The following is a 27,505-nucleotide window of genomic DNA, read 5'->3' as shown; positions in this document are numbered from 1 at the left end:
AAGATGGCAGCACCGTGACACATAAAAGATGTCCAGAGAAATTGAGTTTGGGTCACAGGAATACACAAAGCATGCAAGAAAGAGGTGGGGACATGGCTCAGGGCTGGGGAATCCCAAACCATGGTCCCTGATTGTTCTGGCATGGGAAGATCAGAACAACAGTGGGGCTGGTGAGATCCAGAGAGAGGAGCCAAGTGGCAAGCTTCGTGGTCCCCTGCTGCTTTAAAGTGAGTAATGACAGATGTCCATGGTGATTTGTTCACCAATAATAATTATAAAATTTTATTAAGAGCAAAGGCTGGTTCCCCATTCAACAAATATATGTTTTCTGGCTAAAGCAGGAACTAGGGTGGTTTGCAATCAGTGCAAAAGTGAAGTTTCTTAATTACAACCTCAGCTTAATAGGCCTCTTTGCTTTCTAGAAATAAATATGGAGGCTCCAACATGTAATCTTTGGTCTTTCAGTTGCAGAAGGGGCTAGCTATAAAAGACAAGGCTAGAGGGATTGGAGAAGCCAACACTGTGTGTTCAACATCTCTATTTTTGTGGTTCTGATTTCTGTAAGTTTCTGGACAATGTAAAATTATAACACAAAACCCACAACATTCAGCACAAAGTTCTATTAGGCAACTTTTGTCACTAAAAAAGTGCAAATGCAGACTCCTGTGTCAATCTGATTTGCCACGCTAGGCCAAGCTTATTTTATTACATACATTCTGCATTCTAAGAACTAGTAACTTCATATTGTAAACATTAAGCATTACAGAGTTAAAATTCAAGGCCACATTACATCATTGATTGTCTCTTTTTGTGGTGTGTCTTTGGCTGGCCGAGATCAACTCGTAGTGTATAAATGCATAAGTTATATAATTATTATATAAAAAGAAAAAAAAAAACCACTGACTTGTATACTTCATTCTGACAAACGCACAGCGTTTGCGACTCGAAAAGAAAACTGGAGCCCATCTGCCCACAATGACTCTGATCTGATTGCGGTGACCATGAAGGCCACCTCTTACCTGATCCTCTGGAGGACAAAGCCCCCACCTAATGCTGAGGTCCTGAACAATTCCAGTTAAATTTTTCTTTTGACAAAGAAAGAAAGAGATGTGTAATTTTGGTTCTGAATTCTACTCCCTCCCTTCCTTCATTATGCCGTGTTCTTTCTCGTAACACTGAGGTTGATATAACACTGGCTGCATTAAACTTCAAAGTCTCCATAACTCATTCTCCACAGTCCCAAAGAGTCCTAAATCCAGGCTTTACTGCTTGAGAAGTTTCTTCCCCATGCCTTGTTCCTCCTTCTCCACTCCCTCCTCCTCCTCCTCCAACCCTTTGTCTCCAATCACACACTCATTCTGTCCACATCCTCTGTCCACCATTTGGCTCATAGTCCTGTAAATACTGTAAAGGAGATGTCACAGTTTGAGACAGCTGGTAGCTCTCCCTCAAATGGAATGAACTGGATTCAACCAAAACAGCCAACACCAAGGAGTTCCATAACAACGCCTCTTGAAGGGCCCTGTTCTCTCTCTCTCACTCTCTCTCATTTTTCTGTTTGTTTTGGTTTTGATATGTTTCTATTTTTAAATACAGGTAGTTTTCCTTAAAATGACATTACAAATGGTATGTCAGGCCAAGACTGTGTTATTTCTATTGCTTGAGTTGAACCCCTGTTTGCATGAGCAGGATTCCAAATTCTGCTCTAGTTTATACACTACATAGGCCACTTTCTTTGGCACTTGTCCTTACGACTTCATGTTTCTACGTTCAGCGTCTTTGACAGGTTGGACCACAGATTACACGTCCATATACAAGACATTTTGAGCATCTTTTTTGTTTCTGTAATAATACTCAGTAACTCCCACCCGCTATGAGTCTTTGGTCTCTTCCTGGCTTCCTTTCCCAGCCCCAGTCATTCTTTCATTTCTTGAGGCACTTTTGATTCGTGTTCTCTGATAGAGTTTGTGGCAATTTACTGGGTGATTGTTTGCGGTTGGGAAAGGCCGCCGTGGGGTCTTTAGTAGTAAGTGCCCAGGTGGGAAGGCATATGGCTGGCTGGGAGCCTCGTGTTGGGGTAGATACCACCAGTTGGTGAATTCCAGTATGGGTTTGGGGCAGCAAAAAAACTGGAAGAGGTGACAGGGAGGGCTGGAGGGTGGGGAGGCACAAAGTTCATCTTCTGGGGGTGGGCGTGGTAGGACCCCATGTACGGGAGGTCGGAGGGGTACTTGTACAGAGATGATTCCGGAGGGTGGGGCTGGAGGGCCTGGGCGATCCCATGGAAGTCAAACTTGTAGGCATAGCGCTTCCCGTGGACTTTGGTCATGATGTTTTTGTCATAATAGTAGCGGAGAGCACGGCTGAGTTTATCATAGTTCATGTTGGGCTTGCTTTTCCGCTCACCCCAGCGCCGGGCCACCTCATCAGGATCTGTCATCTTGAATTCCCCGTTGGTGCCTTCCCAGGTGATGCAGTTGGAGTTGGAGCTGTCTGACAGGAGCTCCAGGAGAAACTGCCACAGCTGGATCTGGCCACTACCTAAGGAAGAAGCAGGGGACAGAAAGCACCAGTGAGAACAGAGTCTGAAGTCGACACTCTCCCATCCAAGGCAGAAGTAGTGCTCTTGGTGAGCTGCCTGGATTCCAGGACCATGTCTGTCCCTCCCCCCACCCCCTTCCATCCCTGTGTGTCACTGCTCCTGTCCCTTAGTTGTTCACTTCTCCAGAGAGTAGCCCTTGGCTGGATAGGGTCTGCCTCATCTACCCCCAGGTATCCTGTGGTCATCTTGTGGCCCCTTTTTTCATGGAGGGGTCACCTCTCTATGCTGCTCAGGTCCCTGTGGGACCAGGTTGGATCAAGAACAGCTGCACAGCAGTGTTAAGGAGACCAGAAGTTTCCTTGGCTTTCCTCCTTTCCTGTGCTGCTTCTTCTCTCCTCCCCTCCTGAGATTACTCCTTTCGTGAATCACTTGTACCCGTGTCCTTATCCTTGGTTCAGCAACCAGGGGACATGGCCTAAGAGATGGTCCTTGGTCATCCTCAGGCTCATCTAACAGACCCAAGTCCTCTGTGGAATGCAGAGAATTCACACAGGGCAGAGTTCAAGTTGGCTCCATCCATTTATGACTTCCCTCACAGAATAGCCAGGGTCAGCCTGGTGTTCTGTGGATGGAAGACTTAATTGTTCCTATGTAGTGAGGCAGCAAAGGCCATTATGTGGATGGCAATAATGATGTAATACCATTTATATTGGCTAGATCAAGTAAAATAATAAACCAGATTTAGGAAACAAATATCTGAAAGTTTATGGAAGAAAATAGAGGATGGAAGTAAACACTGTTATTTCTAAAATAACATTTTGCTGGCACTCAGAAAGCAATTCTGTCAAAACTTTTCCTAGCACAGAATTAACCACTCAAAATGAGGAAGTTTAGAAAGAAGCTGGCTTCGTTTCAAACCAGATCACCCATTTTCAGTGTTGAAGCGAAGGCCTTGTGACCATAATCCATGTTGCCCTGCATCAAAATACCAACTGTGTTAGCAGTGTTTCCAAGGAGGACCGGTGACAATGAGCCATGGCAAGTCCCCTTGGGAAGCCACAGGGGCCTCTGGACTAGCCGGCGAGCTCACTGAGCTGGGAGTCCAAGTCAGAAATGGTGTGGATCCCGATGAAATGCATAGAGATCATTTTTACATCTCTATAACCAGAGAAAAATCTGCGCATTCTTTCTAGCTGTATTAAGTTGACTTAGGGCTCCATGAAGGAGAGAAGCCCATAAATACTGACAGTGATGTTGAGCACCAAGGGAAGCTAAACTGTGTGGAACACGTCATTAGGAGCTTTAAAAAATGCTGAGAGGCCAGGCCCAGTGGCTCACGCCTGTAATTCTGAATACTTGGGAGGCAGAGATCAGGAAGATCATGGTTCAAAGCCAGCCCAGGCAAATAGTTTGTGGCACCATACCTCAAAAAACCCTTCACAAAACATAGCTGGTAGAGTGACTCAAGTGGTAGAGCACCAATCTCGCAAGCATGAGGCCCTAAGTTCAAATCCTAGTACTGCCCACCCCCCATCCCCCAAAATGGTGGGAGGCAGGTCCTCCTTCCCAAACTCTGCTATAGTACTGCCTTGGGCTTACTTCCAAAAAGATTAGCACTTATGATAGGATAAGTATTTTGAATCCACGGGATCAAATGATGAAAGCAACGTGAACTGGTAACTCTTCAGGGAATTGATGTTCTATAAAATCCAATTGTAAATCTACTTTCTCCTGATTCTTCCCACTAGCTCCCTATATAAATTGTCCTGCTTGTAAACCCTTGTTTCCAGGTTGGCTACATGGAAATGGATGTTTGTGAATTCATCACACGACAGCATCGTGAGAAAGGTCAGCCTCTTTTGCATATGTTCTGGAAAAGATCATTTTCAGTCTAGCGACACATTTGAAATGTATTAACAGCTTGTAGTTCGTTGTAACGCAAGCCTTTGCTTTTTCAGAACTACATATACACACTGTTCTCAATCAAGACTTGTCGTCTCCAGTATGCATTTAAAAAATACAAGGAATGGGATGAGAACACCATATGGTTTTAGTATACATATTGTAACCTAAGGATTAAGACCTGAAAAAAATTCCATAGGTGACCTGGGAATAGGAAAGGCATGGGTTTTGGATTTAACATTCTAACATATGCTTCACTGTAAACACACACAGTGGTTTGAAAATAAACATCCAATGTCCACTTCCTCCCACAGAGAGAGTACTTGCACAAATTTCACATAAATACGCAGACCTGCTGGAGCAGCCGACGTCACACTTTGCATCTGCTCAAACAACGCCATTGCTCTTAGGAAATTGTCCCTGGTCCACTTCTACAAAGGTGTGTGGGAGGGACCAGAGGAGAAAGTGGTCTCATACCGCCCTTGCTTCTGAAGAACTAGAACGTGGAACACTAAATCACGACTGAAGATGAAAGCTCAAAGGACAGAAGAGTGAATTCCTCCCAGCCCTGGGAACATTACCCCGCACTTAGAAACAAAATCCACCTGCTTCCCAGCTCTAAGTGTGTAAGTCAACGAATAGTCACATAAATTTTATAAAATGAATGTCCTATCAAACTCATTAATTATTAAGTTTAGTATTCAGAATCGAGTCTACTGTATTTGCAGTGTAGACAGCACCCTCCCTCGCCATGTGAGTATTCCCAATGACGCACAGTGTTTGCTAAGAATTCATCAACAGTAGATTAAGCAAGATATTCTTGATAACAAAATTCAAAGGCAACTTATTAAAGTCTTACTTTTACTGCCCGAACAGTGACATTGAACGTGTGATGCAGTGTGTTTTAGAATACAGAACAGGGCTCTCAAGACAGAATGGTCAGGGTCTGGAAAACCTAAAAGTGGCCGCATCATATGGAAAAGAGAATCATCGGCAGCTTGGCCAAACCGCCTCCCTTTGAGAAAATACTCCATACCTGTTCTCATCCTATGATGACATCCTTGCAATCTCAGGAAAGAGTTGCTAGTTTTGTCCTGGTAATCAACTATTTAAAACAAATATGACTGGGGTAAAAAAAAATAAAAACAAAGATTGGCTGCAGTGTCCCACAGCGGGTGGGAGGGAGTGGGGGTGGGGGTGACAGGGCAGAGGGCAAGCCTTCATTTGTGCAGAGAAAGCAGTCACCCAATGTGGTCAAAACCAAACGAGAGAGGCAGTAGCAATGACGTAGGTTGAGAAAGAAGGCAAAACCCTAAGCAGTTTACAAGCCACGAGAGAGCCGGTGACTCATGGGCTCAGTAGACAGTGTCCCAGGCAGGGCCCTGCAGTGGTCAGCTGGCAAGGACCAGTTGCCTAAAGAAAGTAACCAGAGCTCCAGCCAACACCAAGGTGGCTGTGGTTTGGGCACTTTCTCTGTTGAAGCTGGGGGGAAGCTCATGCCCAGCCCTGGACCCTCTGTAGGCAGAAGGGGTGACCCAGGGAAATCCCTAAGCCACCCCAGCATGGCTCAGAGACTGAGTGCTGGCATCAGCTAACCCCATGGTGAGTGCTACACACACCTCCACAGGACCTTGCTGGTGTCGCCTTCAAGGGAAAACTGCATGCTCACCCTCCTGACAAGCAGCCAAATTTCCCCACAACTGCTCAGTGGTGTCTCACCGTTTCATGTCCACCATGAAAGAGTATCCAGTTAGCATCAAAGAGTGCCCAAGTAGACTCCAAAGAATGCCCTTCCATGGAAAGGAAAGTTCAACTCAGTAAGGTGCCCTACTAAACTGTCATTCTGATGGGACAGAAAGGAGCTGTGTGGCTTAGAAGTGATCCATGACATCAGAATGTGAGGACACGCTCTTCTCCATAGGAAACATGGCACCCTAAGCCCACACAAAATGGATATTTGGGATAAGGTGTTGGGGTGCTTATATGCAGGTATTTTGTGCATTCACAGTGCATGACAAAATCTTTCCTTTGAAAATGCTTTAAAAAGTGTTTGTTTTGTATGAAGAGAAAGGGCAGTGATTTTCAAGTGATGGATTTATTTGTCAGACACTAAAAAGGAGACTCAAAGTACAAGAAGCATCCTCAGTAATAGAAAGATGGAGGCCAGTATACCTGCAGGAGGCTCTAGGATATGGCAGAAAGTCACGTTCCTTGTAAACTAGATAAAGCCCATTTTTATCTTATAGTCACTTGACTGCAAAGCAAGTCAACTGGTTGGAAGCTCCAGTTCCCAAGGCCCCCTGGGATACGTAGTCCTCCACTCAGGATGCCAGCGTTGTGGCTCTGTCACACCCCAACCCTGTTCCTAGGTCTGGCCTCTGTTTCCTGTCTCCTGGCTCTGATTCTTTGTCCCTCTCCTACAGGGAGGACCTATAGGGTGCGGTGCACCATGGAGGTGCATGCAACCTGTGTGAGCTGCTGAGGGTCATGTGACTGCCTACACGTGGAGCAGGACCTCTGCAGTAAGAAAATATCAGCACCACAGGTATTTTGCTTAGACAATCTGTGTGAGTGAAAAGGCCAGTATCGACTTGTTTGGTGCAGCTGGACTCTTTCCTGCTGATATTTGTGACTTTGGGTTCATCCCCTCTGCCCTAACAGTTGTTCAACTGAATGGAAATCCTCCCTTTCTTCCTCATTCTCCAAAGCTTCCCTCTTCCTTTCATACTTAGTTGGTGGCAGTGTGGGTTCAAAACAACAAAATCAGACTTGGGAGATAATTAGATTTCAAACTGGACCTCCTTCATATTTGGCTGTGTGACTTAGATAAAGTTACTTGACTTCTCTGAGCCTCAGAGTCCTCTTCCATAAGATGGAGATAATAAATTTCCAAGGCTGATCTGAGGCAGAGAGGCAATCACAGGCATAAGCACATCCCAAGTGGGGGGATCACACAGGGGGACGGGGGGAAGCTGTTGGATTATTATTTCCCATTATTGTCTCACCATTCCCAGAGCACTACAACTCCGGTTTATCTTCTTTCTAATCTGTCCCGAACGCTGTTGCTCTCCAAGCAGGACTGAGGGTGATCATCTCGAAACATGGCTATTATTTGTATTAGAATAGTTATGGGGCAGTTACAAATGACCACTTCAGCAGAGGCATGGGGAGGCACCGCTCAGGGGACCTGACCCCCAGTTGGATGCCACATAAGCGACAAGAGCCTGAGGCTCTGTGCCCCTCTCTACCGTGCGAAGCTCCCTGGGGCCAAGGACGGAGTCTCCTTACTCCTGACGTGCATTTATCCAACAAATAAGTGTTGAGCACCTAGCCAGGTGTCGGTGGCTCACGCCTGTAATCCTAGCTACTCAGGAGGCAGCGATTAGGAGGATCGAAGTTCAAAGCCAGCCCAGGCAAATAGTTCTGTGAGATCCTATCTCAAAAAACCCTTCACATAAAAAGGGCTGGTGGTGTGGCTCGAGGTGTAGGCCCTGAGTTCAAACCCCAGTACTGCAAAAAAATAAAACAAGTGTTGGGCACCTTGTTTATGCCCTGCGCTAAAGCAGAAAAGAAAACCCCCTGTATCTCCTCCACCACTTAAAAATCATTTCTTGAATTAACATTAACCACTTAAAATTATTTCTTAAAAATTATTTCTTGAATTAATTAACATTAACCAAAGTTTCATGTCAGGGCCAGGCCCTCAGGAATAACGGTTATTTCGCCTTTTCACAGTCTGGATTCTTCTGTAGGGAAGCAGGAAGCTTGAATAGGAGCCGTACTTTGGCTCCAGGTGTAGGAAATACAAATTCCAGCTTGTCCTTGCAGTGTGGATGTGACACCTTGGCACTGAACTTGCAGTTGTGAATCTGTATCTTATGCTATGAATTTCTGAAGGCAGTGCCAGCCAGCACAGCTGGTTCTAATCTGAACACAAACAAACAGAGCAATTCGGTTGGCACTGAAATTTGAGGACAGGTGACGGTCCTTGGCCAGGAATGGGTTTACAGAAGGGTCAATTAAGAATCCATTCTTTCTCCTAGCACTGAAATTCAGAAACAGACCACCAAGGGTGACCCTAATTTGAAGTCTTATGATGGTAAGACTTTCCTTAAAAACGGGGGTTATTTTATCTGCTTGTGTAAAGGGGTGAAGTGTGTCTCCATAAAATTCATGTTGAAGACTTAACCTTTTTTTGGAGACAGGATCTTTATAGAGATATGCAAGTTAAAGTGACATTGGAGTAGGCCCCACTGCAATACCACTGATGGTCTTATAACAAGGGGACATTTGGATGCACACAGAGACAGACACATAGAGAGGGAAGATAGTGAGAAAAGACCCAAGGAGATGGTGGTCATTTGAAAGACAAGGTGAGAAGTCTAAAAATATCCTCCCCTCACAGCCCTCAGAAGGGCGGCCCCATGACGTCTCGATTTCCAGCTCCTAGAGGTATAAGACATCATTTTTTGTTATTAAGTAGCTCAGTCTTTAGTGCTTCACAACAGCAGCCCTAGAAAACTGTCACAACTTCAATTAGGTTACAAATGCTCTTTGCTGAAGCTAAAATCCTAACCTGACCCAAATAATCCAGTGACACATGACGCTCAAATTGGCTCAACTGAAGGGATCTAATTTTCAAATTCAGTTGAAGGGTTTAATTTTCAAACTAGCCCCTGCCAAAAAGGCAGCAGGAACAAGATGGTCAGCCATAGCTTACCTGGATTAGCAAGGCGGCTACTTGTTGGTCCCAAAATCTGGTAAGGATCTACAGCAGAAAAAATAGAAATAAAGGCATACTTGTGACTTGGTGTGATGTGACTCCAAGCTGACTGAATCATGTTTTCAGATTTCAGAGCTGAAAAGATCCCCAACCCTCAGATCACCTGCCTCTCACTTCTGTATTAAGAAAAGATGTCACACAGGACCTCAGAGAAACTTCTTGCTGGAGGACTCCCAGGGGGTGGCAGAGCTTGGATTCCCCAGATTCTCAATACCAAGCCCAGCACTTTCTATAGTCTAAGGCTTGATCAGGGAAAATATGCTAAGTCCCCAGTTGGCCCCAGAGTCGTGTTGGACACATTCAGCTCGTGGCCAATGTCAGCCTTCCACCCTGGGCCTGACAGACGCTGGCAATGGGACACAAAGCAGGGGAAGACAGATGAAAAAGCCCATAGATCACAAAGAGGCTGCCTCCACACACACAGAACGCTTTGTCCACATGCCTTTGGCCGTGTTTTAGTGACATCTCAAGAGATGATGATTTAGTCCTCATTTTCCATATGGAACAGTTGTAAGGAACAGAAACATAGAGCTAAGATCACTTAAGAAGTAACACATTTCAGAAAAGCCCTGCAGAGCCTGACCCTCACCTGGCTGTTGGGATGGCCTCTGACACGTACCTAACTGAGGACGCTGGTCTTCCGTTTTGGGCACTGTGGAAGGAGATGGCTGAGCAGCTGAAAATCCAAAAAAAAAAAAAAAAGAAAAAAAGACAATTAGCTAGAACTGAGATTTGTCCCATACTCTTTGGCGATGCTGGTTTTGCAATCCCTCCATCAACTGTGTTACTTATTAACATAATAGTGTTACTCTTATAATAAGGATCTTATGTAAGGAAAAATCCCCTTTCTAATGGACCCAATCCAAACGTTGTAACAAAAAGCAGGACATTTTCCATTATTTAAAAAAATTGTTTATATCTTACTACTTCCAAAAACAAACAAAAAAAAAAAGAATTTTAGATGGCTGATAAAACAGAATAAAATGAATCACAGTGTAAAATAAATAGATAAGGGGATATCACCAGGAAAATAAAATAAAGCTGTGTGTGGCCAAAATTAAGGCAATCACTAATTAGTTCATTGTTACTCAAATGTCCCGTGAAACAGCTGTTTGTTCCTGGTGAAACTCAGAAACTCATTCATTTTTTTCTTTCTGCTGTGAAAGTAGGAAAAATCCACACACAGAGTGGGTTCCTTTAAAAATGAGTTATATTGTATTGGCAATGGAATAAAACCTTCATATGTTGAAAAACCACAGATTAGCCACAAAAACTACTTTTTACTCCATGGACAGTTATCACCACCTTGTGACATGCAAACCAATCAGGGCCAAGTCTGTACCTTTTGACTGAGGAGTGGGGTGGCCATGGCCGGTCCAGGCTGGTCTCCTGGGAGGCTCATAAGGTAGATCTGTAAAGACAAATGAATTGACTAAAAAAAAAAAAATCAATCTTGTCATTTTTATAACAGATTTTTATACTTTTCTATGTTTCTTAGAATACTATTGTGTAAAAAGTCTAGTCATACAAGGAAATACTCAACCTAGATTTCATTACATCTGGGTTTTGTTTATAAATTACAATTTGTATATTTTGTCGATCTGAAATTCTCTCTTCTGGACTGGGAGCTGTAACTCAAGTGACTGAAAGCATTTCCCTACAATAAGAGGTCAAGACCTTATTAAAAGTTTTTTACAATCCAAGTCATCTTGGGACCGACTTAAATTTACCCCTTTATCATCTGAACCAAAACAGAGGCCACAATGTGGATGAACCAACCAATTACTGGTTGAGGTCGGGGCTGAATCCACCAATGGCATTCGTGCTTTTCACTCTCCTCGCTCTTCCTTGAAAATGACAGCTGCCTTTTCCTCCTCCTATCTGGGGGTTGGCTCCTGGGTTTTCCCTTGACAGACTCACCCATTTATATTATCAGTCTTAACTGGTCTACTTACTTTTCTAGGCAAACATCTACTCTTTCTACTCTTCTAAATGAATTTAGAATTTCTCCAAAATCAATAGCATGAAATGAATTCCAGGACTGAAACAGAATTCTCCACCCATCTCACACATTAGCAATGACCTTCAGAGCTTAAGTATATGGCAATTATTTCTCTGCTTTTTCAACATAATATGGAGTACCCCATGAACCTTCAGTGTACTTTGCATATGCAAATTTAGTAGATATTCTTCTGCATCCTCATTGTGAGTTCTATTAATGATTTTCAAGTTGTTAAGTCATTCTAAGTTTCTTTCAAAAATATATTCCAAAAACATTATTTTGCCGGTGCTTACCAACCATGCATATGTACATCTATTTTTAACGCAGGCTTATTAAAGAGCCATTCCAAAAGTGTCCCTTCTTAGACTGATCAGTCTCAGCTCATTCTTGGCCAATTGAAAGCCACAGCAGATACGTCAACAGGTGACATCCATTAAAATCTCACTTGGAGGACAGGACAATGCATTTATTTTAAAGCTTCTCTTTAAACAAATCATTTAACCTCATTTAAAACTGGCAATCTGGCAGGACAGTCTTCAAAAAGTTTGACTATGTTACAGAATATGTGTCTTCCTATTTTCATATCCCAAAGAGAACAGAAATGATATCCAACACGAAACTCAACACACAATGGCCTTAATTTATTTGGTCTGTTTGGCTGCAAGCTTTGCGGCTCGTGTGGTCGGTAAAATCCTACCCTCCCAGGCTTTGAAGGGTTAGATAATTTTGCTTTTCAAACCCTGCTGTAGTTCACTCTCTGCTGCATTTTGCATGTTGGGACTTTCAGCTGTTCCCACCCAGGTCCTCAGAGTTTCATTTTTCTGGACTGCACATGGGAATTAAACAGCAGCTATCAATTTACAACGAAATTTCAACTCCAGTCCCTGAAAATATTTTGCACACAAATTCTCAACCAGTTGCATTTTTTTTCTAAAAAAAAAAAAAAAAAACCTTTTTTTTTTTTTTAAGCCAGAGTTTCGGTATGAGAAATGCCTCAGAAAGAAGACTGTATTATTGAGGCAATCCTAATGCATCTAGCCTAGTTCGGGAGCAGACAGCTATGCCACAAAGGCATCTGTTTAAAAGTGAGATTACTACAGAAGTATATCCTAGACCCTTCTTTATCAAAGTGTGGTCTGTGTTGGGAGTTTTAGAAATCCATCATCTTCCCCCGAACCTAATGGGTCAGAATCAGCATTTTAACAAGATCCTAGTTTGCACACCGAACTTTGAGAAAGCCGGTTCTGGAGAGTTTCTACAGCTTTTCTAACAAACTAATCCACATTCTTGCACATGATGGTTACAGAAGTGATGTCCCCAGAGAGCTGATGCTACTTTAAAACCTGCTCAGGAGCTCTAGTGTGACTGCTTCCACCCAAGGTCTAGGAACCCACATGGAAAAGCCAACAAGCCATAGGTTTACCTTGGACAGAAACATATCTCTCGTGAAATGTGACTGGAAAAAATTAAACACCAAATTACTGCTACCAAAATATTTTGAAACTCTATTCATAAAATCCTTTTTTAGGCTGAACTGCCATGTCCCATCCTTCCTTGGAAGCAAGTCAGGATCTAAACAACACCAAATGGAGCCTGATTTTCAGCCAAGTGTTTGAGATGTTTGTGTGAACAGTGACTAACGTGCTCATGCACATACTGCCATGGGAGAGAAGGCGGCTTTTGTTTTCTTCCATGGGATTCTGGACCAGTGCTTCTTTATCAGCTACTGATCCCATGCTGTGGGATGTGACCTTGGGAACTGCTGACCTTGGGAACTGCTAGTATGAAGGACAACCAGGTGCCTGTTCTGGCAGCTGCACTACCTCACCTTAAAGCAAAGTGAGTTTTGAGCAGTTCTACTCTTAGATGCTTGAAAAATTACTACCCATGTGTCTTTGCTACTTATCCTTTATTGGTAGCCATGCACAAGAGTTCTAATAAGAATATATTTTACATTTAATTTTGGATGATCATTTCAACACCCTCTCCATTTCTCTTCTTTTATCTTCCGGTCATTAATTCATATACTTGTGTAGTGAAAGCTTCTTTCTGGCATTCACTCTGCTGTTTTATCTGTAGAGGACTACTTCAAAACTGATCTCCTAGACAGCATGGGGTGGCCATAGAAGTATAGTTTATTCCAAGATCTAGACTGAAAACCAGCATGAAGACACTATCAGAGAGGATGACTAGTGTTTACTCCCTACCACCACTCTGTCAATTTCCTGGGAGCTGGTATCAGTTTCTGATGCTGGTGGAAGGTCCTCCCATCACATCCTTCCTAAGATTTTAGCCAATCAGAACAACTTCCTGGCTGCCTTTTCCAGGAGGGTTAAATTCCACCATTCCTTTCATTCAACTCATGGGAGAGAGGGCCCTCCAGCTCTGTGCCCTCCACTCAGCCACTTTACTTTTTGAAGGACCAGGACATGGATCATGGAAGAGCTTTTCCTCTTTCTATAGGAACCATGCCATGTTTATAGGAACCAGCCCCTTGTGGGGCTGAATGGGAAAGAATGGGTTCTGTCCTCTTTCATGCACGTGAATGCTAATGGGGAAGACTCATTAGTAGGACCAAGAGCTCTTGTCCAGAACTGAACTATAAGCCCCTGTGAAGTGGAGGGAGTCCACAGTCAACAGTTAACACCATTCAGCTGCTCTCTGGTCTGCCTCCTAACCTTTCTCAAGTCTTCTGAAATCCTGTATCAAGGACATGAAGATGGGGCCATTTGCATTCCCTCTCTCTATCTCGATGGTTGTATCAGAGCTGGGGGAAGCAAAGAATGCTTTGGAGCCACCAAGGCTTTACACAGGATGGTACCTGATGAGCGGTGTGAAGGACTTCATTGTCTTTCCACACTTGGTCATGCTGAGTAGCACCAAAGCACGACCTCTCAATAGAGGAATAATTTAGGATCCCAAGAAACCCCCAATGAACACCAGCTTCACAGTAGCAGTCAAGGCTGTACTCTCTGGTGTCTTTCCATAATATCCCAGGTGATAGCAAGACATACAGGTTATCATGGTGATGGAGGACGAGAGGAAGGAACTATGGACATCTTCCTTGTGACAGGACTGAGCTTTCCCATGACCTGTTCCTCAGAGGCCAGGCAGGTATTGCGTCGTGTCACACACTAGCTTGTGAGACTCTGTGAGTCATACCTGTCTCTGTTTTTGTTAATTTACCCTGAGACCTCAAGGAGCTATGGCCTCAGAAGGAGTGCATTCAGCAGAGAAGGGTGCTTACAGAGTGGGTGGAGAAAGTGTTTCTGGTAGCAATAGCTGAGAGACAAAGAAAGCCTCAGGACGTAATGACCATAAAATCCCAGAATGTTAAATGCCATGCTACCATCTTGTAGAGGAGAGACAAATCTCGATGCTAATCCAACAGCTGGCTAGGAGGAAGGTATGTTTTGAATTAGGAAAATGTGGAAAAGTACCAGGAACAAGCATGGGAGGAGAAGCGGTGAGATGAGGGCAAAGCTCACAGGAGGTTCCCTGTGAGGCCACTACAGCCGCCCACCTTGAGGTGCTGAAATGGCTCAGTGTAAAGGTAGACACGGCAGCTTAAGCAGCGATGGGGTTCTGGAATAAGTGATCCGTTTGGGGAGGCTGGCCATAAAAAAAAGGAAAAGGTAGATTGGGGCATCAGCCCAGGCCTGAGTGACCTAACACAGGAAGGAAAGGAGGGCGGGGAGGGGAAGAGGCACAAGGAAGCAGGTGGATGACAGGTGTGCATAGAGGGGCCTGCAGAAAAGAGGCTACTAACTTAAGCTCGTGAAACATGAAAACCATGATGCTTCTTCCATCAGGGACTCTGGTGAAGTGGTGTCCACACAGAGAAGGCCCGACTCTGGTCTAAATGGATGAGTTGCCTAGGAACCTGCCTTGCTTCACGGTCAGCACGAGGACACTGTGTTCTCTGTGGGTGTGGGTGTGGGGTTTGAGAAATGAAGTGGACATGAAGGTCACTCCATGAAGATCACAGGAACTTGGTTCTCTGTCCCCAAAGACTCTAAGAAAGAGACAATGGTCACGTCTTCTGACACCTGCAGATAACTGCTGACCACGGGGACAGGGTTAGATACCTAGCACCCCTCCCCACGCCTCCTGCTACTCTGGGATGCAGCAGTGCAAAGCCTGTCCATGGAGATTGCTCACAATTTGCACCCCACGGGCCCCCCTCAGCCACAAGGCCACTCCCGCCAGGTCTACTGCTCATGGGTGGACCTGAGGAAGAGGGATCTACCTTCCCACGTCAAATCCCCGAGTCCTGCCTGAAGTAGTGTCTCTGGCTTGATTTGTCTGACTTAATCTCTTTGCAGACCAAATATCAATTTCTCCATCTCCTTTAAGAATCAAAACAGGCACTTCGGGTGTAAACTGAGGCTCAGCAACATGCAGGAGTAGTCATGGAGAAGCAATGTGAGCTCTTCAAGTCATCGTCACACGAGGCTCCCATGTTAGGGCACCATCAGAGTGACGTGTGGTGGCCAGGTTGGCCCCCTTCACCCTACCTGGGCTGAAGAGAGAGGAAGCCAGCCGTCACCCCACTGCCACCCTCCTCTCCATACCCCCGGATGTGTCACCCCTGAATCCACCATACCGTTTAGCATGAGGAAAGTAGCTACCCAGTCTGTGGTTTTGTCTGGGCAGCACAGAGGGGCCCGCTGGCTGGTCTTTTAAACCAGCTCACAACACGAGCTCACCACCCCTGGCTTATAACTCAGCAGCATCCAATGAGCTAGCTTTAAACAGACACATTTTTAAATGAATTGATATTTCGATTAATTGCCAAATTGCAGATGGCTTTTTTTTCAGTATGGGTAGAAACATTTTTTAAATGTTCACAAATCATCTCTACCCATTGCTACCCTTCTGTGTTTACCCAAAGATGCACATGGGAGTTGGAGATGTGTCTCAAGTGTAGAGCACCTGCCTAATAAGGGCAAGGCCCTGAGTTCAAATCCCAGTACCACCAAAACAATAAAAAGATGCACCAACAAGCTCAGACTCCCTACAGCCAGGGTCATGTGCATTTCTGATGTTTAATACCCATGGCGGGGTCTTTACATGGTCTTATTTACTAAAGGTGCTGGGTCTTGTCTACCTTTCCATGGTCTCTAACAGGGCAGGGGTAACCACGGACTTTGGCTAAGCTTGTCTACATGCTTCCTGGGAGTAGGGAAGCCAGCTTTTTCTCTTGGGTTAGGGAATAGAAAATTGCAACCCTGAGGTCATAGTGACAGCTTCAGGACGGAGGGCTGAGGTAAGAACAGCCCCCCAAAGCCTCGCAATCTCCATCATCCAGCTCTGGATCCTCATCTTCTTTACTGGAAGCCTGGGATTCTGGACCAGTTCAACTGAGATTTGTGTGGCCTGGACATGTGGCTGAGGTCAAGGAGGGCCAGCCCACGTCTAGGAAGACATGAATGCTGGACCCATGTAGGAGAAACCATCCGAGAGGCTGGCATAGGAGAACTGGCTCACGGGTGGTCCTTGGTGAGGCAATGGGTATCTGCCAGTGCTCCACCCTCAGTCTGAGATGCCCTCCTCCTCTCACCATCCCCCTGGTAAACATCCACTCCTCTTATGAGATCTGCACATTCCACTGGCAATCCTTCCTTTCATGTGGGCCATGTCTCCTATCCTCCTGCACCATAGCCTCTAGGTGGCACTTGGCCATCAACTCTAAAGGGAGGTTAAACCCAAGTCCATGGCTGCCTCTGGTTCTAGGTTCCTCTACTGCGTCATCTAGAACTTTTGGCTACATATTTCAGCTTGCTTGCCGCTGGGCCCTCGGTGGCCAGCCAGAAGAGTCACTCAACAAATGAAGAAGCCAAGCAGAATGAACTTGAGCTTCCAAAAGTCAGGCATCTTTGCGGAGTCCTGTTCATTTTCATATTCCCAGAGTTTAACTAACATCGTGCTTGGTACTATGCGTTCCGTGTTTCTTTTTGCATGAAAGATAGGTAAATTTATTACCAATTAAATCATCTAGAAAGCCATGAAATATGATTCAGAGGTAAATATGATCTATTTCAGCTTCTGCTCTGAAAACTTGGCTTTGTGTGACAAGCTAGGAACTGACTACTGCTGGTTTGGGAGTTCCTCTTGCTTTGTGCTGTTCCCCTGAGGACATCAGTCTTTCATTGGCTAGAAAGCACTCATGTTTCCTGTTCTCAGTCGTCCAGAGTCCCTTCTTTGCCCATCTATCTTCAGAGTGGCTAGTTAAGGCACTGATCTGCTTGTAATTCACAACTTCAGACACCTTTAGTGTGGTCTGTGAATGCCATGGTTAGACTGAATCTAATTCTGAATCTGAGTCAACAGAATCAGCAATAAGACTGTTCGGGACTCATTTCAGATTGGGACCAACTCCTGTATCACAGGACTTAGGTCCTGATCTCAGTGGGACATCTGGGATGTCTCTCAATGAAGGGGGAGGTGGGGGTGTCCTACCTGGCCTAGCTGGAATTCTTTGCGTAGCTTCAGGATATACTGAAGTATTTGGAAAAATAAAAGCTGCACCCCCTGCAGACAAAAGGAAAGACAAAACACATGAAGGTCTTTACTTGAGAATGTTGATCTAGCATGAGAGCCAAATCTACCTTGCCCTGGACAATGTGGGAGGAGAGTCCTCCAAGCTGCCTTAACAGACCTCAGGAGAAATGTGTAAGCACGGTCAGAAATGGATTCTGAGAGTAGACAGGAGGCTCTGCTGGGCTGTTTGTCTAAAATGTTTTGTGTTTTCATGTTATAGCTTCTTGTAGGAGCCCCATCTGTGTCCTGCCAGCAATCATATTTTATTAAAAAAATTCTATACTACATGGGTTTCTTTTTAATGCAAATTGTATAAAATCCATCAATTATTTTAAAGAGCCCTTGGAAAGCAGTACTAAAGAATTACAAATATTTTGCCTAAAACTATCTGGACCTTGTTAAAAATTTATCTGCACCTCTATTCAGATGCATATTTCCTTTCTTTCTTTCAAAATTGATGCTCACATTGTCAGCTGGGAAAGTTCCCTTTTCTATGTTCAGTTCATTTGGAATTTGTTGTCCTGCTGGCTGATTGCTTTTAACAATAATAAAATTAATGAATTCAGAGCTTTCCTGAAATTTTCATTCATTGTTAAAGAATTTCTAACAGAGGGGAAAATTATCAAAAAATACGTGTAGCCCAAAGGTGTTTCCTAAGAGGTGGGTAAATTATTTTGAGTTACTTGTTAAGTCTGGACATAAGACTGTTACTAGGTTGACGTGTGTAGCATTAAGTTGGAAAGGTAAACTACCAACTCAAAGCCTTTTTTACATTACATCAGAGGCACAGTATTTTGAATACAGATGACCCAGATAAACCCAAAATAGAGAATTTTAATTGTAATATTCAAACCAAGACTTACATTGTATGTTTTAAAATAAAAGGGTGGGTATCTGAAAAACTGACTCTCTCTGAGGGAGACATTTGGCTTGACTTGCTTGTTTGCAAGGGGTGATCATGGCTTCCTACCCTAACCGGGTGTTTGCTGAGGGTCCCACAGGCAAAGGCAGTGGGTAAGCAGCCCGTGATGCTACAGCCTTGCTGGCTCCATCAGGAGGGGAAGTGGAAGTGAATTTAAGCACCCACGGGGCACCAACCTTCATGGTGAGTCTGAGGGAGGGAAGAGGTTAGTCGGGACCAAGCACTGTGTTAAACCCTGCTGGGCTCAGGCACAAAACAGAAACAAAGACCGGTGGTTAGAGATCAGAAGGTAGGCACTGGGTGAGGGACTGCTTTTATATCCTTCAAAATTGTAGTGGTGTTTTCTTGGTACAAAAACTCATAAAAGTGACAGACATCCCCTCCTACTGCCCTTAGCAAATACAAAAGGTTAAATCCAGATAAGTCCTATGGCCTAGGGTGGCATCAGAAATGAAAATGCAACTCCGCCTTGTCTTAGTGAACATTCCCTTAAGAATTAAAATGAATACCCCCCCACCAAAAAAAAAAACCCCAAAACAAAAACCCAAACCAGAGACTTCAGAGCAGGTACATCTTTGGTTGCCAGCGCAACCCAGGATCTCGGAACGAATAGCAGGAAATTGTAATCCAGTAAAGATAGGTCAAAGTTATGGCTAACTCTGTATATCTACTTCTTAAAGGAAATCTTTTGGTGGCCAAGGGGTGGGGGAGCGGTGACCAGAAATGCTCGGGTACCAAAGGCTGAAGGACACATCGGCCTTCCCCCTCTGGGTTCTGCCTGGTGAAGCTCTGACCTGTCCCAATCTTCAGCTTAAAGCATGCACCTATGGACAGGGGCCTAAGCTCGTGCTGGGGCAGGGTGGGTCAGCATTACCTGTGTTTCTAGCGTGCATTAACCGTGGAGAGTTTTGTAAGGCTTTATCGACGTCATCGGAAGTCAAGTGTGGAAGAGGAGCTACAAAACAAAACAACAAGCAACACCAAAGTGAAAAGGGGGAGAAAACCTACATCACTGCCCCATGGTAAGCAGGTTAAAACCTAAAGAGGCCATCTTTATCCAGGGGAGAAAGTGGCTGGTACCAAGGGGAGTTGGCTCCTCTCCACCTGGCACCTTCTGATGGCGTGTGGTGTTGTCAGAACATGCAGCAGACTTCTGGTTTAACCTCTGATCGTCAATACACTAGTCCATCTTGCCAGGTTAGGCCAACCCTCGTGAGATGAAGTGAAAGCCCTCTCTGTGTTCATGCTGGATGTGAAGGGAAACTTGGCTTAGCTTTAGGGAAGATAAACTCAATTCCCATTGGGTAGAAATCTTTTGCTTCATTTCAACTTGGGGTGCCATGGAGACTAGTGAGTGGGTGACCATACAAGGCTTCCTTTCTCTGTGACATTCTACTTTCCTGGTTGCAAAGACCCTGGAGGAGGCAGCCAGGTGTTAGAGTCACCTTTTGGGTTCTCACTGGCTACTTGTCACCACGTGAGGGTGCACTGTTCACCTGCATCACAGCATTCTAGCATATCCTCCATGGCATGGGCCAGGGCAGGAGGGTACCGTGCCATGGAGCACTTGGAAACCTCAGAAGCTTGAGTCTGCAAGAACCATGGCGACAGCTATGGCTCCTGTGAGGGAGGGCGGCTTACTCTCTCTGAGGTAGTGGAGATGGGAGAGAAGGATGTCGGCGTTATAGCTCGGGGTAAGCCGCTGGAAGTCATCCTTGGTCATCTTGCACAGCTCCTTCCCGTCGATATTCTGGAATAATAAGATGTCCACGTCTGGAAGGCTATATTCTTTCACCGCCCACTCCAGCCACTGCCGGACATGGTCTGTGCTCCATAGCACAGGATCTGAAAGGAGGTAAAACACACTCAGTCTATGCAACTGAAGATGAGTTTCTGGGCAGACTGTACCCCAGCAGGATTGTCTGCCAAGCCCAGACCCAACCCCACAGCAGCCTCCTCTGGGGCTGCAGGAGTGCCAGCCTATGGCCAGGCTCAGTGACTGTTAAGAAGAGGGGGTAAGATAAAGACAGACTCCACAGCCATAAATCTTTGTGTTTACGGTGACTTGTTCTCCAGGTCGCGAATTATCATAGCACCTGCCTCTTCTGAGGCTCAGATAATCAGGCTTTTACTTTTCTTTTCATTTTTATTTATTCATTTAAAAATGCCTAAGACTAAAAGATATATTTCCTTGAGAAGCTGCTGGTATGTTTATATGGAAATAAGAGTTAGCAATACATTATCAGGAGTGTGCTTATTACAGATTACAAAAATAGTAACAGTATTTGTATAAAATACTGGTGACAGACTTGTGAATAAAGTGGAGGGGAGCTGCCATCCCTGGCCCTCCTGTGTGCTGGCTCTGCCCACAGAGAGCTGTCTGTAACCGAAGTGTCCTAAAGAGAACTTGGATTTGCAACTGACAGCTGCAGGAGCTTGGCCAAGTGAGTGGCGTGGCTTTCACACTTCACAGGGTGAGTCATAGGGGACAGGTATTGTCATCAGGCTCATTGCTATGAGGAAGGGGAGCTGGCATAGGACACAGACAGGACCTGGGGAGTGGAAGCAACTGACCCCCAAAAGAAATGCAGTCTGTGACCCAGTATAAACAGCCCCAGCAGAAGGTCCTCAGAAGGTCCCTTGGGTACAGGGGACAGCAACTTCCTCGAACCTGGGAGACACCTGGAGAGAAGGGAGGGCCCTTGAGTTCTCATCCCACCATCATCTCTCCCTGTGAGCTGAGCTGCAATGGGGAGGCTGTTTCACGTGGAAAAGGAAGACTTTGACCTTTGTTCTCTGGATGAGCCCGGACATCAGGCAGGTCACGGTGCTCTGGTCATCTTAAAGGAGACACACTGTCACTTTGTAGCCAATTGTTTCAGAGCCTTATTTTGTCCCCTAATGCTTGGGACCACTCAAAAATGCAGCAGGTGGGGCTCTGTTGGCTTGCAGGAGTAAATACCAGAAAGAGAAACTCTCAGCCAGCCACATCCCCAGAGCTTTCCTTCCCTTCCTTCCTTCTGGATCTTGCTCTCACCCTTCCTCATCCCTCCCTCCCTCCCTCCTTTGCTTATCTTCTGAAAAGAAAGAAATTATTTCAAATACAACAGATTTCTCCTTATTCCATTCCCTTCCTGGACACCCTAGAAGTCAACACTGTCCTGAAGTGAGTACGTGTGTCATATTTTAACTACATTTTTATTTTTACCATATTGACTGTGGATATTCTTTCGTGTTTTCATGTGGAGGAGTCTGACTGGGTCATAGCCTTGGAATCACCTGGGGAGATGCTTCGCCCTATCCACAGAGATCCTGGTTTGTTGAGACTGGAGGGCAGCCTGGACATCAGGGTGTTAAAAGCTCCCCTTGGTGATTCCAACCTGCAGTGGAGGTTCAGGCCATCAACCTAGGGGCTGCAACTTAAATCAGTCTCCTCCAACCCAGCGCCACAGGCCTTGGCTGGGAGCCTATTAGAAACCCAGACTCTCAGACCCTGCCCCAACCTGCTGAACCAGAGGGTGCAGTGGCAAGACAGTCAGTCAACCCAGAAGCACTGCCTGGGCTGGAAGTGGTGAGCCACAGGGCCTGTGTATCTTCAACCTGACCTCTGAGAACTGGATTTCAACCAACAGTGTAACACACGTGGAACCCTAAAGGGAACCTCTACAAAAGTGCCAAAGGCAGTGTTGACAGAAAGGCATGCATACACACACACACACACGTAGTGATCCAGATGTCCAGGCAAACAATGCTGTCTGGCTCTTGGGGTTCAGGTAGCCCTGTGCCTTTTGGTCAGGACTTTGCTTGCATGGAAAACATGCTCAAACCTCCAGACTGTTTTCATAGAGGGTTGGTCTCCTTTATTTTGTGTCATGTCAGGGTTCTTCCTCAAACAAAAATAGATCCTACCAAGGTCTTAGGCCACCCTTAACTCAACTTCTGTTTATCTTCAGTACTGTGCAGAGGACAGTTCAAACATCTTCACAGCAGAACCTCCTGCCTTCCACAATCCTACCTGACTCATTCCCTATGAGTTCTGCCATTGAGTATTAGCTAAACCCTTCTTGTTTTTTTTTTGCTTTTGACAATATGGGAAGGTGTGTGTGTGTGTGTGTGTGTGTGTGTGTGTGTGTGTGTGTGTGTGTGTGTGTGTAAGTACTTCTAAGAAATCAGTTCATTCTGGGAATCAATTTTCTTCTCTTAAGGTAGAATCAGATATCCTCAAAATTATGAATAAATCTTGCAACTCACTGGCTCTGTGTTCAGTGGTGAAGTGAGATCTTAGGAAGACAGCTCTAAAGAGAGGTCCATTCTCTCGATCACCCCCAGAGCACCCTTTCATTGGTCTCTCACTAAGCGAATGGTCATCACAGCTCATTTAAGTTTCCTCAAAGGAGTCATGTGCAAGATCCCAAGACCAGTTCCCTCCAATTCTCACCTTTGGTTGGTGAAAGGCCATTCTCGATCATTGCCAAAATGAGTATAAATCACGATGACCTTTCTGAGAAACACTTCAACATGCATTTCAAATGCTTTTCAAAATGTGCATGCTGGGTGCCAGTGGCTCACGCCTATAATCCTAGCTTCTTGTGACTGGAGGCACAGATCAGGAAGATCGTCCAGTGATTGGAGGCCAGTCCAGGCAAATAGTTCATGAGACCAAAAAAGGGTTGGTGGAGTGGCTCAAGTGGTAGAGCACCTGCCTAGCAAACATGAGACCTTGAGTTCAAACCCTGGTGCCACCAAAAGAAAACAAGTACATAGCTAGCTGAGTGTCACGGCCTGCAGCTGTGGCCCCAATTACTTGGGAGGCAGGAGGACCACTTAGCCCAGGAGTTGGAGGCCAGCTTGGCCTCCAAACATAATGAATAAAAATGTGCATAGTTCCTGGCTTAAAAATTCCACATGTAGGAATTTATCCTAAGGAAATAATACAGGATGTGCCCAAGGATTTATTTTCAAGGATGTTCTCTGTAGCGTTGTTTATAATATTAAAACACTGGAAACACCCTAAATATCCATTTAGTAATGTTCTTAGGAGTCTTAGGAAGTCAAAGTTACATTGGTAAAATCTACTTATTGATATGGAAAAAGGTTCAGTCTAGATTAGACTTCAAAGTTTCAAAATATCATTGTGATATAACTATTTTGCAAGGTGTATAAACACCTCTGTAGCAAGAAGTTTGGAGGGATATATAGCAAAATACCAACTGAGATGAGGAAATTTAGATTTTTTCTCTTTCACCAAACTGTATTTCCTCTTTTTACAGTAAGCATCTAATGCTTAGGCTAAAATTACTCATAAAAATGTATTCATTATTTTAAAAATCAAAGGACTAAATATGATCCCTAGGTGACCTCAGGTCTCCCAGCAGATACCAAAGTCCTCAGATGTAAACGATAACCTATACACATTGGTCGTCACTTAAATCATCCCTAGATAATTTATAACACCTAGTCAATGGAATGTTGTGTATGAGTTGCTGAGTGTACTGTTTAGGAAATAATGCCAAGAATGAAGTCTGCATGCTCAGTACAGGTACAATTTTTTTCTGACTATTTTCAAGTTGTGGTTGGTTGAGTCTGCAGATGCAGAACCCCTGGTTACAGAAGGCTGACTGTGTATGTTAAAGCATTTCTTTTTGGTGGCACTTGGGTTTGAACTCAGGGCCTCAGGCTTGCTAGGCAGGCGCTCTACCACTTGAGCCACTCTGCCAGCCCTGTTAGAGCACTTTTATAAAACTTCTTTCAAGAGTATGAAATTTTAGTCTCTCTTTTACATTTTTTTCATAGAAATTGCTTTATTTGAAAGGAATCAATTACATAAAACTGGGTTACCCCTTTATTGTTTTGGGGTACTTCTGCCCTATGGGCTCCTAAGCAAACAACTGCTGAAAAAAACTAAAGCAGTGCAGCAGAGGATGGTTTGCAAGGGACAAAGCCAAGCCCCTAGCATGAAGCACACAGCCCTTCATTTGTTGACCCACTGTCTTCCTGGGTATCATTCCCTGCGGCCCACTCCTGGCCACCTGCCATCTCTGCACCAATGCCCAACTAGGAAAAAAGGGAGAGTCTTCAGGTGGATTTGTGTAGAACCTGGATTATCAACAAGGATTTTGAAAAAAGTTGCAAAGCTCGTTGTTTAGTGGAACAGAGGTGTTTTCTGAAACACCTCTGCAGAAGAGGGTTCCATGGGCGCAGCTACAGGGGAGGGGGGAGGAAGATGGAGACGAAAGTGAGGGTCAGATCAAAGAGGGCCTTGAGCACCTGCTAAGAAGGCTGCATTTCATGATAGATGAATTTCAGATTATTGAAATTTTCTAAGGAACATAAATGTCTTACATTCTGCCAAGCATAGAAAATTTGGTCATGAAACAGAAAGCCTTTTGAGACTCAGAATATACACATTTTGGCTTCTGATTCCACCATTTACTGGGCATAAACATTCACCTCCCCGGAACTGGTTTTATTTTTCTGTGGGCAATCAAGGGAAGTGTTAGGGAAAGCAAAAAGTCAATGACATATGTATGCAAAAAGCACTTTGCCAACAATAGCATACTGCACAGAACGCATCCACACACCAGATTTTGCATTGCAAACTCTGCTAAAATGAAATAAATGATCTCTTTAATTGCTAGAGCCACCTCTTCCTTTAAACACTACAGTGCAATTTATCACATTATTTTAATAGCCTTTGGAGGTCCTCTGTCTGATGAATCACGTGGCCAGGGGTTTTAGAAACATTTCTGTCATTAGTGTTCCATATTTCACTGGTGATAATATGGTCGAAGGGAGAGCTCACCGCTCTGAAAACTCTGATTTGAATCTTGGGATTGCGTGGTTAATATCCAAAAGGTTTATGGATTCTGTTTCAGTTGGCTAGAATTTTAAAAACAAATAAAAGCACACCATCATACACCCTCAGCCATATCACAGAACCAGTGAGATCTTTTCACAGCCAGACCCTGGGCAAGTCAGCCATTCTGCATCCAAGACACTTTAAGCCTGTAAAAATAACATTTTACATTTTGCCTCTTGCGGAGGACAGAGCTCAAATTTACAAAGCAGACAGAAAGAGAGAGAACTGGCTGAGACTTGAGCAAAGCTTTACCCCACAAATTGAAATTTGATCCCAGGGAAAGGGCTGGCCCCACACTGCTTCTGAACCTTTCAATTTCTGATTGATGGATGGAGTCCTTTATTGTCTTGTACTGATTTCTACTTCTAATTTTATTGACTTTGGGCAGGGATTGAGGTTCATAAGAACCTCATTGAATTTTCAAATTTTTCTTAGGCATTTTTTTTGGTGGCACAGTCATCAAAATAACCATTTGCATTTTTGCAAATGTCCACTGAGTGTTTAAAATCTGAACATTCTCAATTGTTAGGTGCAGAGCTCTAGAAAAAGCCACTAGGTTGAAATCTGGAAATGTTCACACATTATTATAGTTTTAGTGTTGTTGATTTATTTCTCAGTGAGAAATTTTGTCTACTTCTCCTGCATTTCAGGGCTATGTTATTGGGTATAGCTACCTTTATCATTGTTCTTTAGTTGGCAAAGATTTAACCTTTTTCATTATGAAGTGGCCTTCTACTATCTCTGGTAATGCTTCCTGTCTAAAAGCCTATTTTGTCTAATTTTGACTTTTGTCAGCTTTATTTTGATTAGATTTTGACTAACAAATTTCATTGCAATGGTTTGCTGGTGTGTGTGTGTGTGCAAGATGGTTCTGTGAACAGCACATTTGAGACAATTACTTTGATCTGTCACTTTGCCTTAATGGCAGACCTGGCCTGTTCCCATGTATGTTTCCGGTCTATCTGATTTCTACTTCCTTTTTTGTGCTTCCATTCACTTTGCTTTGTTGGCTTTTCTTTATTTCTCCCTTCCAACTACATTGATCTATTTTTCCTTCAATCCTTTCTTTCTTGCTTTTTCTATTGGTTTGGCTGCTTGCGATTCTGATCTTCTCAATTCTTTTTATTTCTTCCTCCTTTAGGTGTTTCCATTCTCTTTCTTTACTCATTAATCATTAAAAGAAATCTAAACTTAACCACCAACTTAATCATTTCCCCCAGGAAATGCAAGGAACATAGAAAGTTCCAGTTCTGATGGCCACCTCTAATATCCCATCCAAGTACTAACCAGGCCAACTCTGCTTAGCTTCGAGATCAGTGGAGATGGGGCACGTTCAGGGTGGCATGGCCCAGGCAGTCATAACGTCATCTAATGTGTTCATGCCACATTATTTTCTATTCCCACCCAGGAGGCTGTGCTCGTCATTTGATAGCTTTTTTCTCTTTAGATCTACCCTTACATTAACTCATTTCAATTTTCTTAGACTTCAGTCCTTCTTCTAGGATACAATTTTTTTTTATTCTTTATTAAATCTTTTGTTATTACTAAAGTAAGGATCAGCTAAACAGCAAACTCTTACTCTTTGTTTGAAAATATCATGCTTCATCCTTAACTTTAATGAAATGACTACCGGTTTCCTTTGTATTCCTACGATTCTCCCTTAGTCATTTAAAGGTGTTTATTAAAGTCATTTAAAGGTGACTCACTTCACTGGGTCATGGTAGTGAAACAATGGTTGAAAACCTAGTGGCGAGTTCTTCTCTATGGGCTCCTCCCAGACTCCTGAGACTTCTTCTAGCACCTCTGTGCTCTCTTTTAGAGAACTGTCGAGAAGTTTTCTGTCCTTTAACTGTCATGCTTTTTAGACAGTCTGTCTTTTTCTCTGGTCACTTTTAAAGAGATTTGTCTTTGGTGTTCTGCATTCTTAGTACAACAGATCAGTGTGGAAATGT

The 27,505-nt window shown here is 44.2% G+C and overlaps 1 protein-coding gene across 8 annotated transcripts in view; it reads right to left on the bottom strand.

The window, feature by feature from the left end:
• Positions 1-668: 668 nt before the first annotated feature.
• Positions 669-27,505, bottom strand: part of Erg (ETS transcription factor ERG) — a 227,253-nt gene continuing 200,416 nt past the window's right edge. For 5 of the 8 annotated variants that reach the window (XM_074072635.1, XM_074072636.1, XM_074072641.1 and 2 more), the window contains 7 exons: positions 20,336-20,539; positions 19,569-19,649; positions 17,692-17,763; positions 10,570-10,638; positions 9,817-9,903; positions 9,165-9,212; positions 669-2,541 (listed from right to left, as the gene is read on the bottom strand). In XM_074072635.1, the coding sequence (XP_073928736.1) occupies positions 2,021-2,541; positions 9,165-9,212; positions 9,817-9,903; positions 10,570-10,638; positions 17,692-17,763; positions 19,569-19,649; positions 20,336-20,539 (1,082 nt within the window). In that variant the 3' untranslated portion in view covers positions 669-2,020. The remainder of the gene's footprint in view (positions 2,542-9,164; positions 9,213-9,816; positions 9,904-10,569; positions 10,639-17,691; positions 17,764-19,568; positions 19,650-20,335; positions 20,540-27,505) is intronic. The other 3 variants (XM_074072638.1, XM_074072639.1, XM_074072640.1) reach the window with 3 other exon arrangements.

This window comes from Castor canadensis, chromosome 5, assembly GCF_047511655.1.
Source record: "Castor canadensis chromosome 5, mCasCan1.hap1v2, whole genome shotgun sequence".
NCBI classification, from domain to species: Eukaryota; Metazoa; Chordata; class Mammalia; order Rodentia; family Castoridae; genus Castor; species Castor canadensis.
This window is presented reverse-complemented; position numbering and strand designations above follow the sequence as displayed.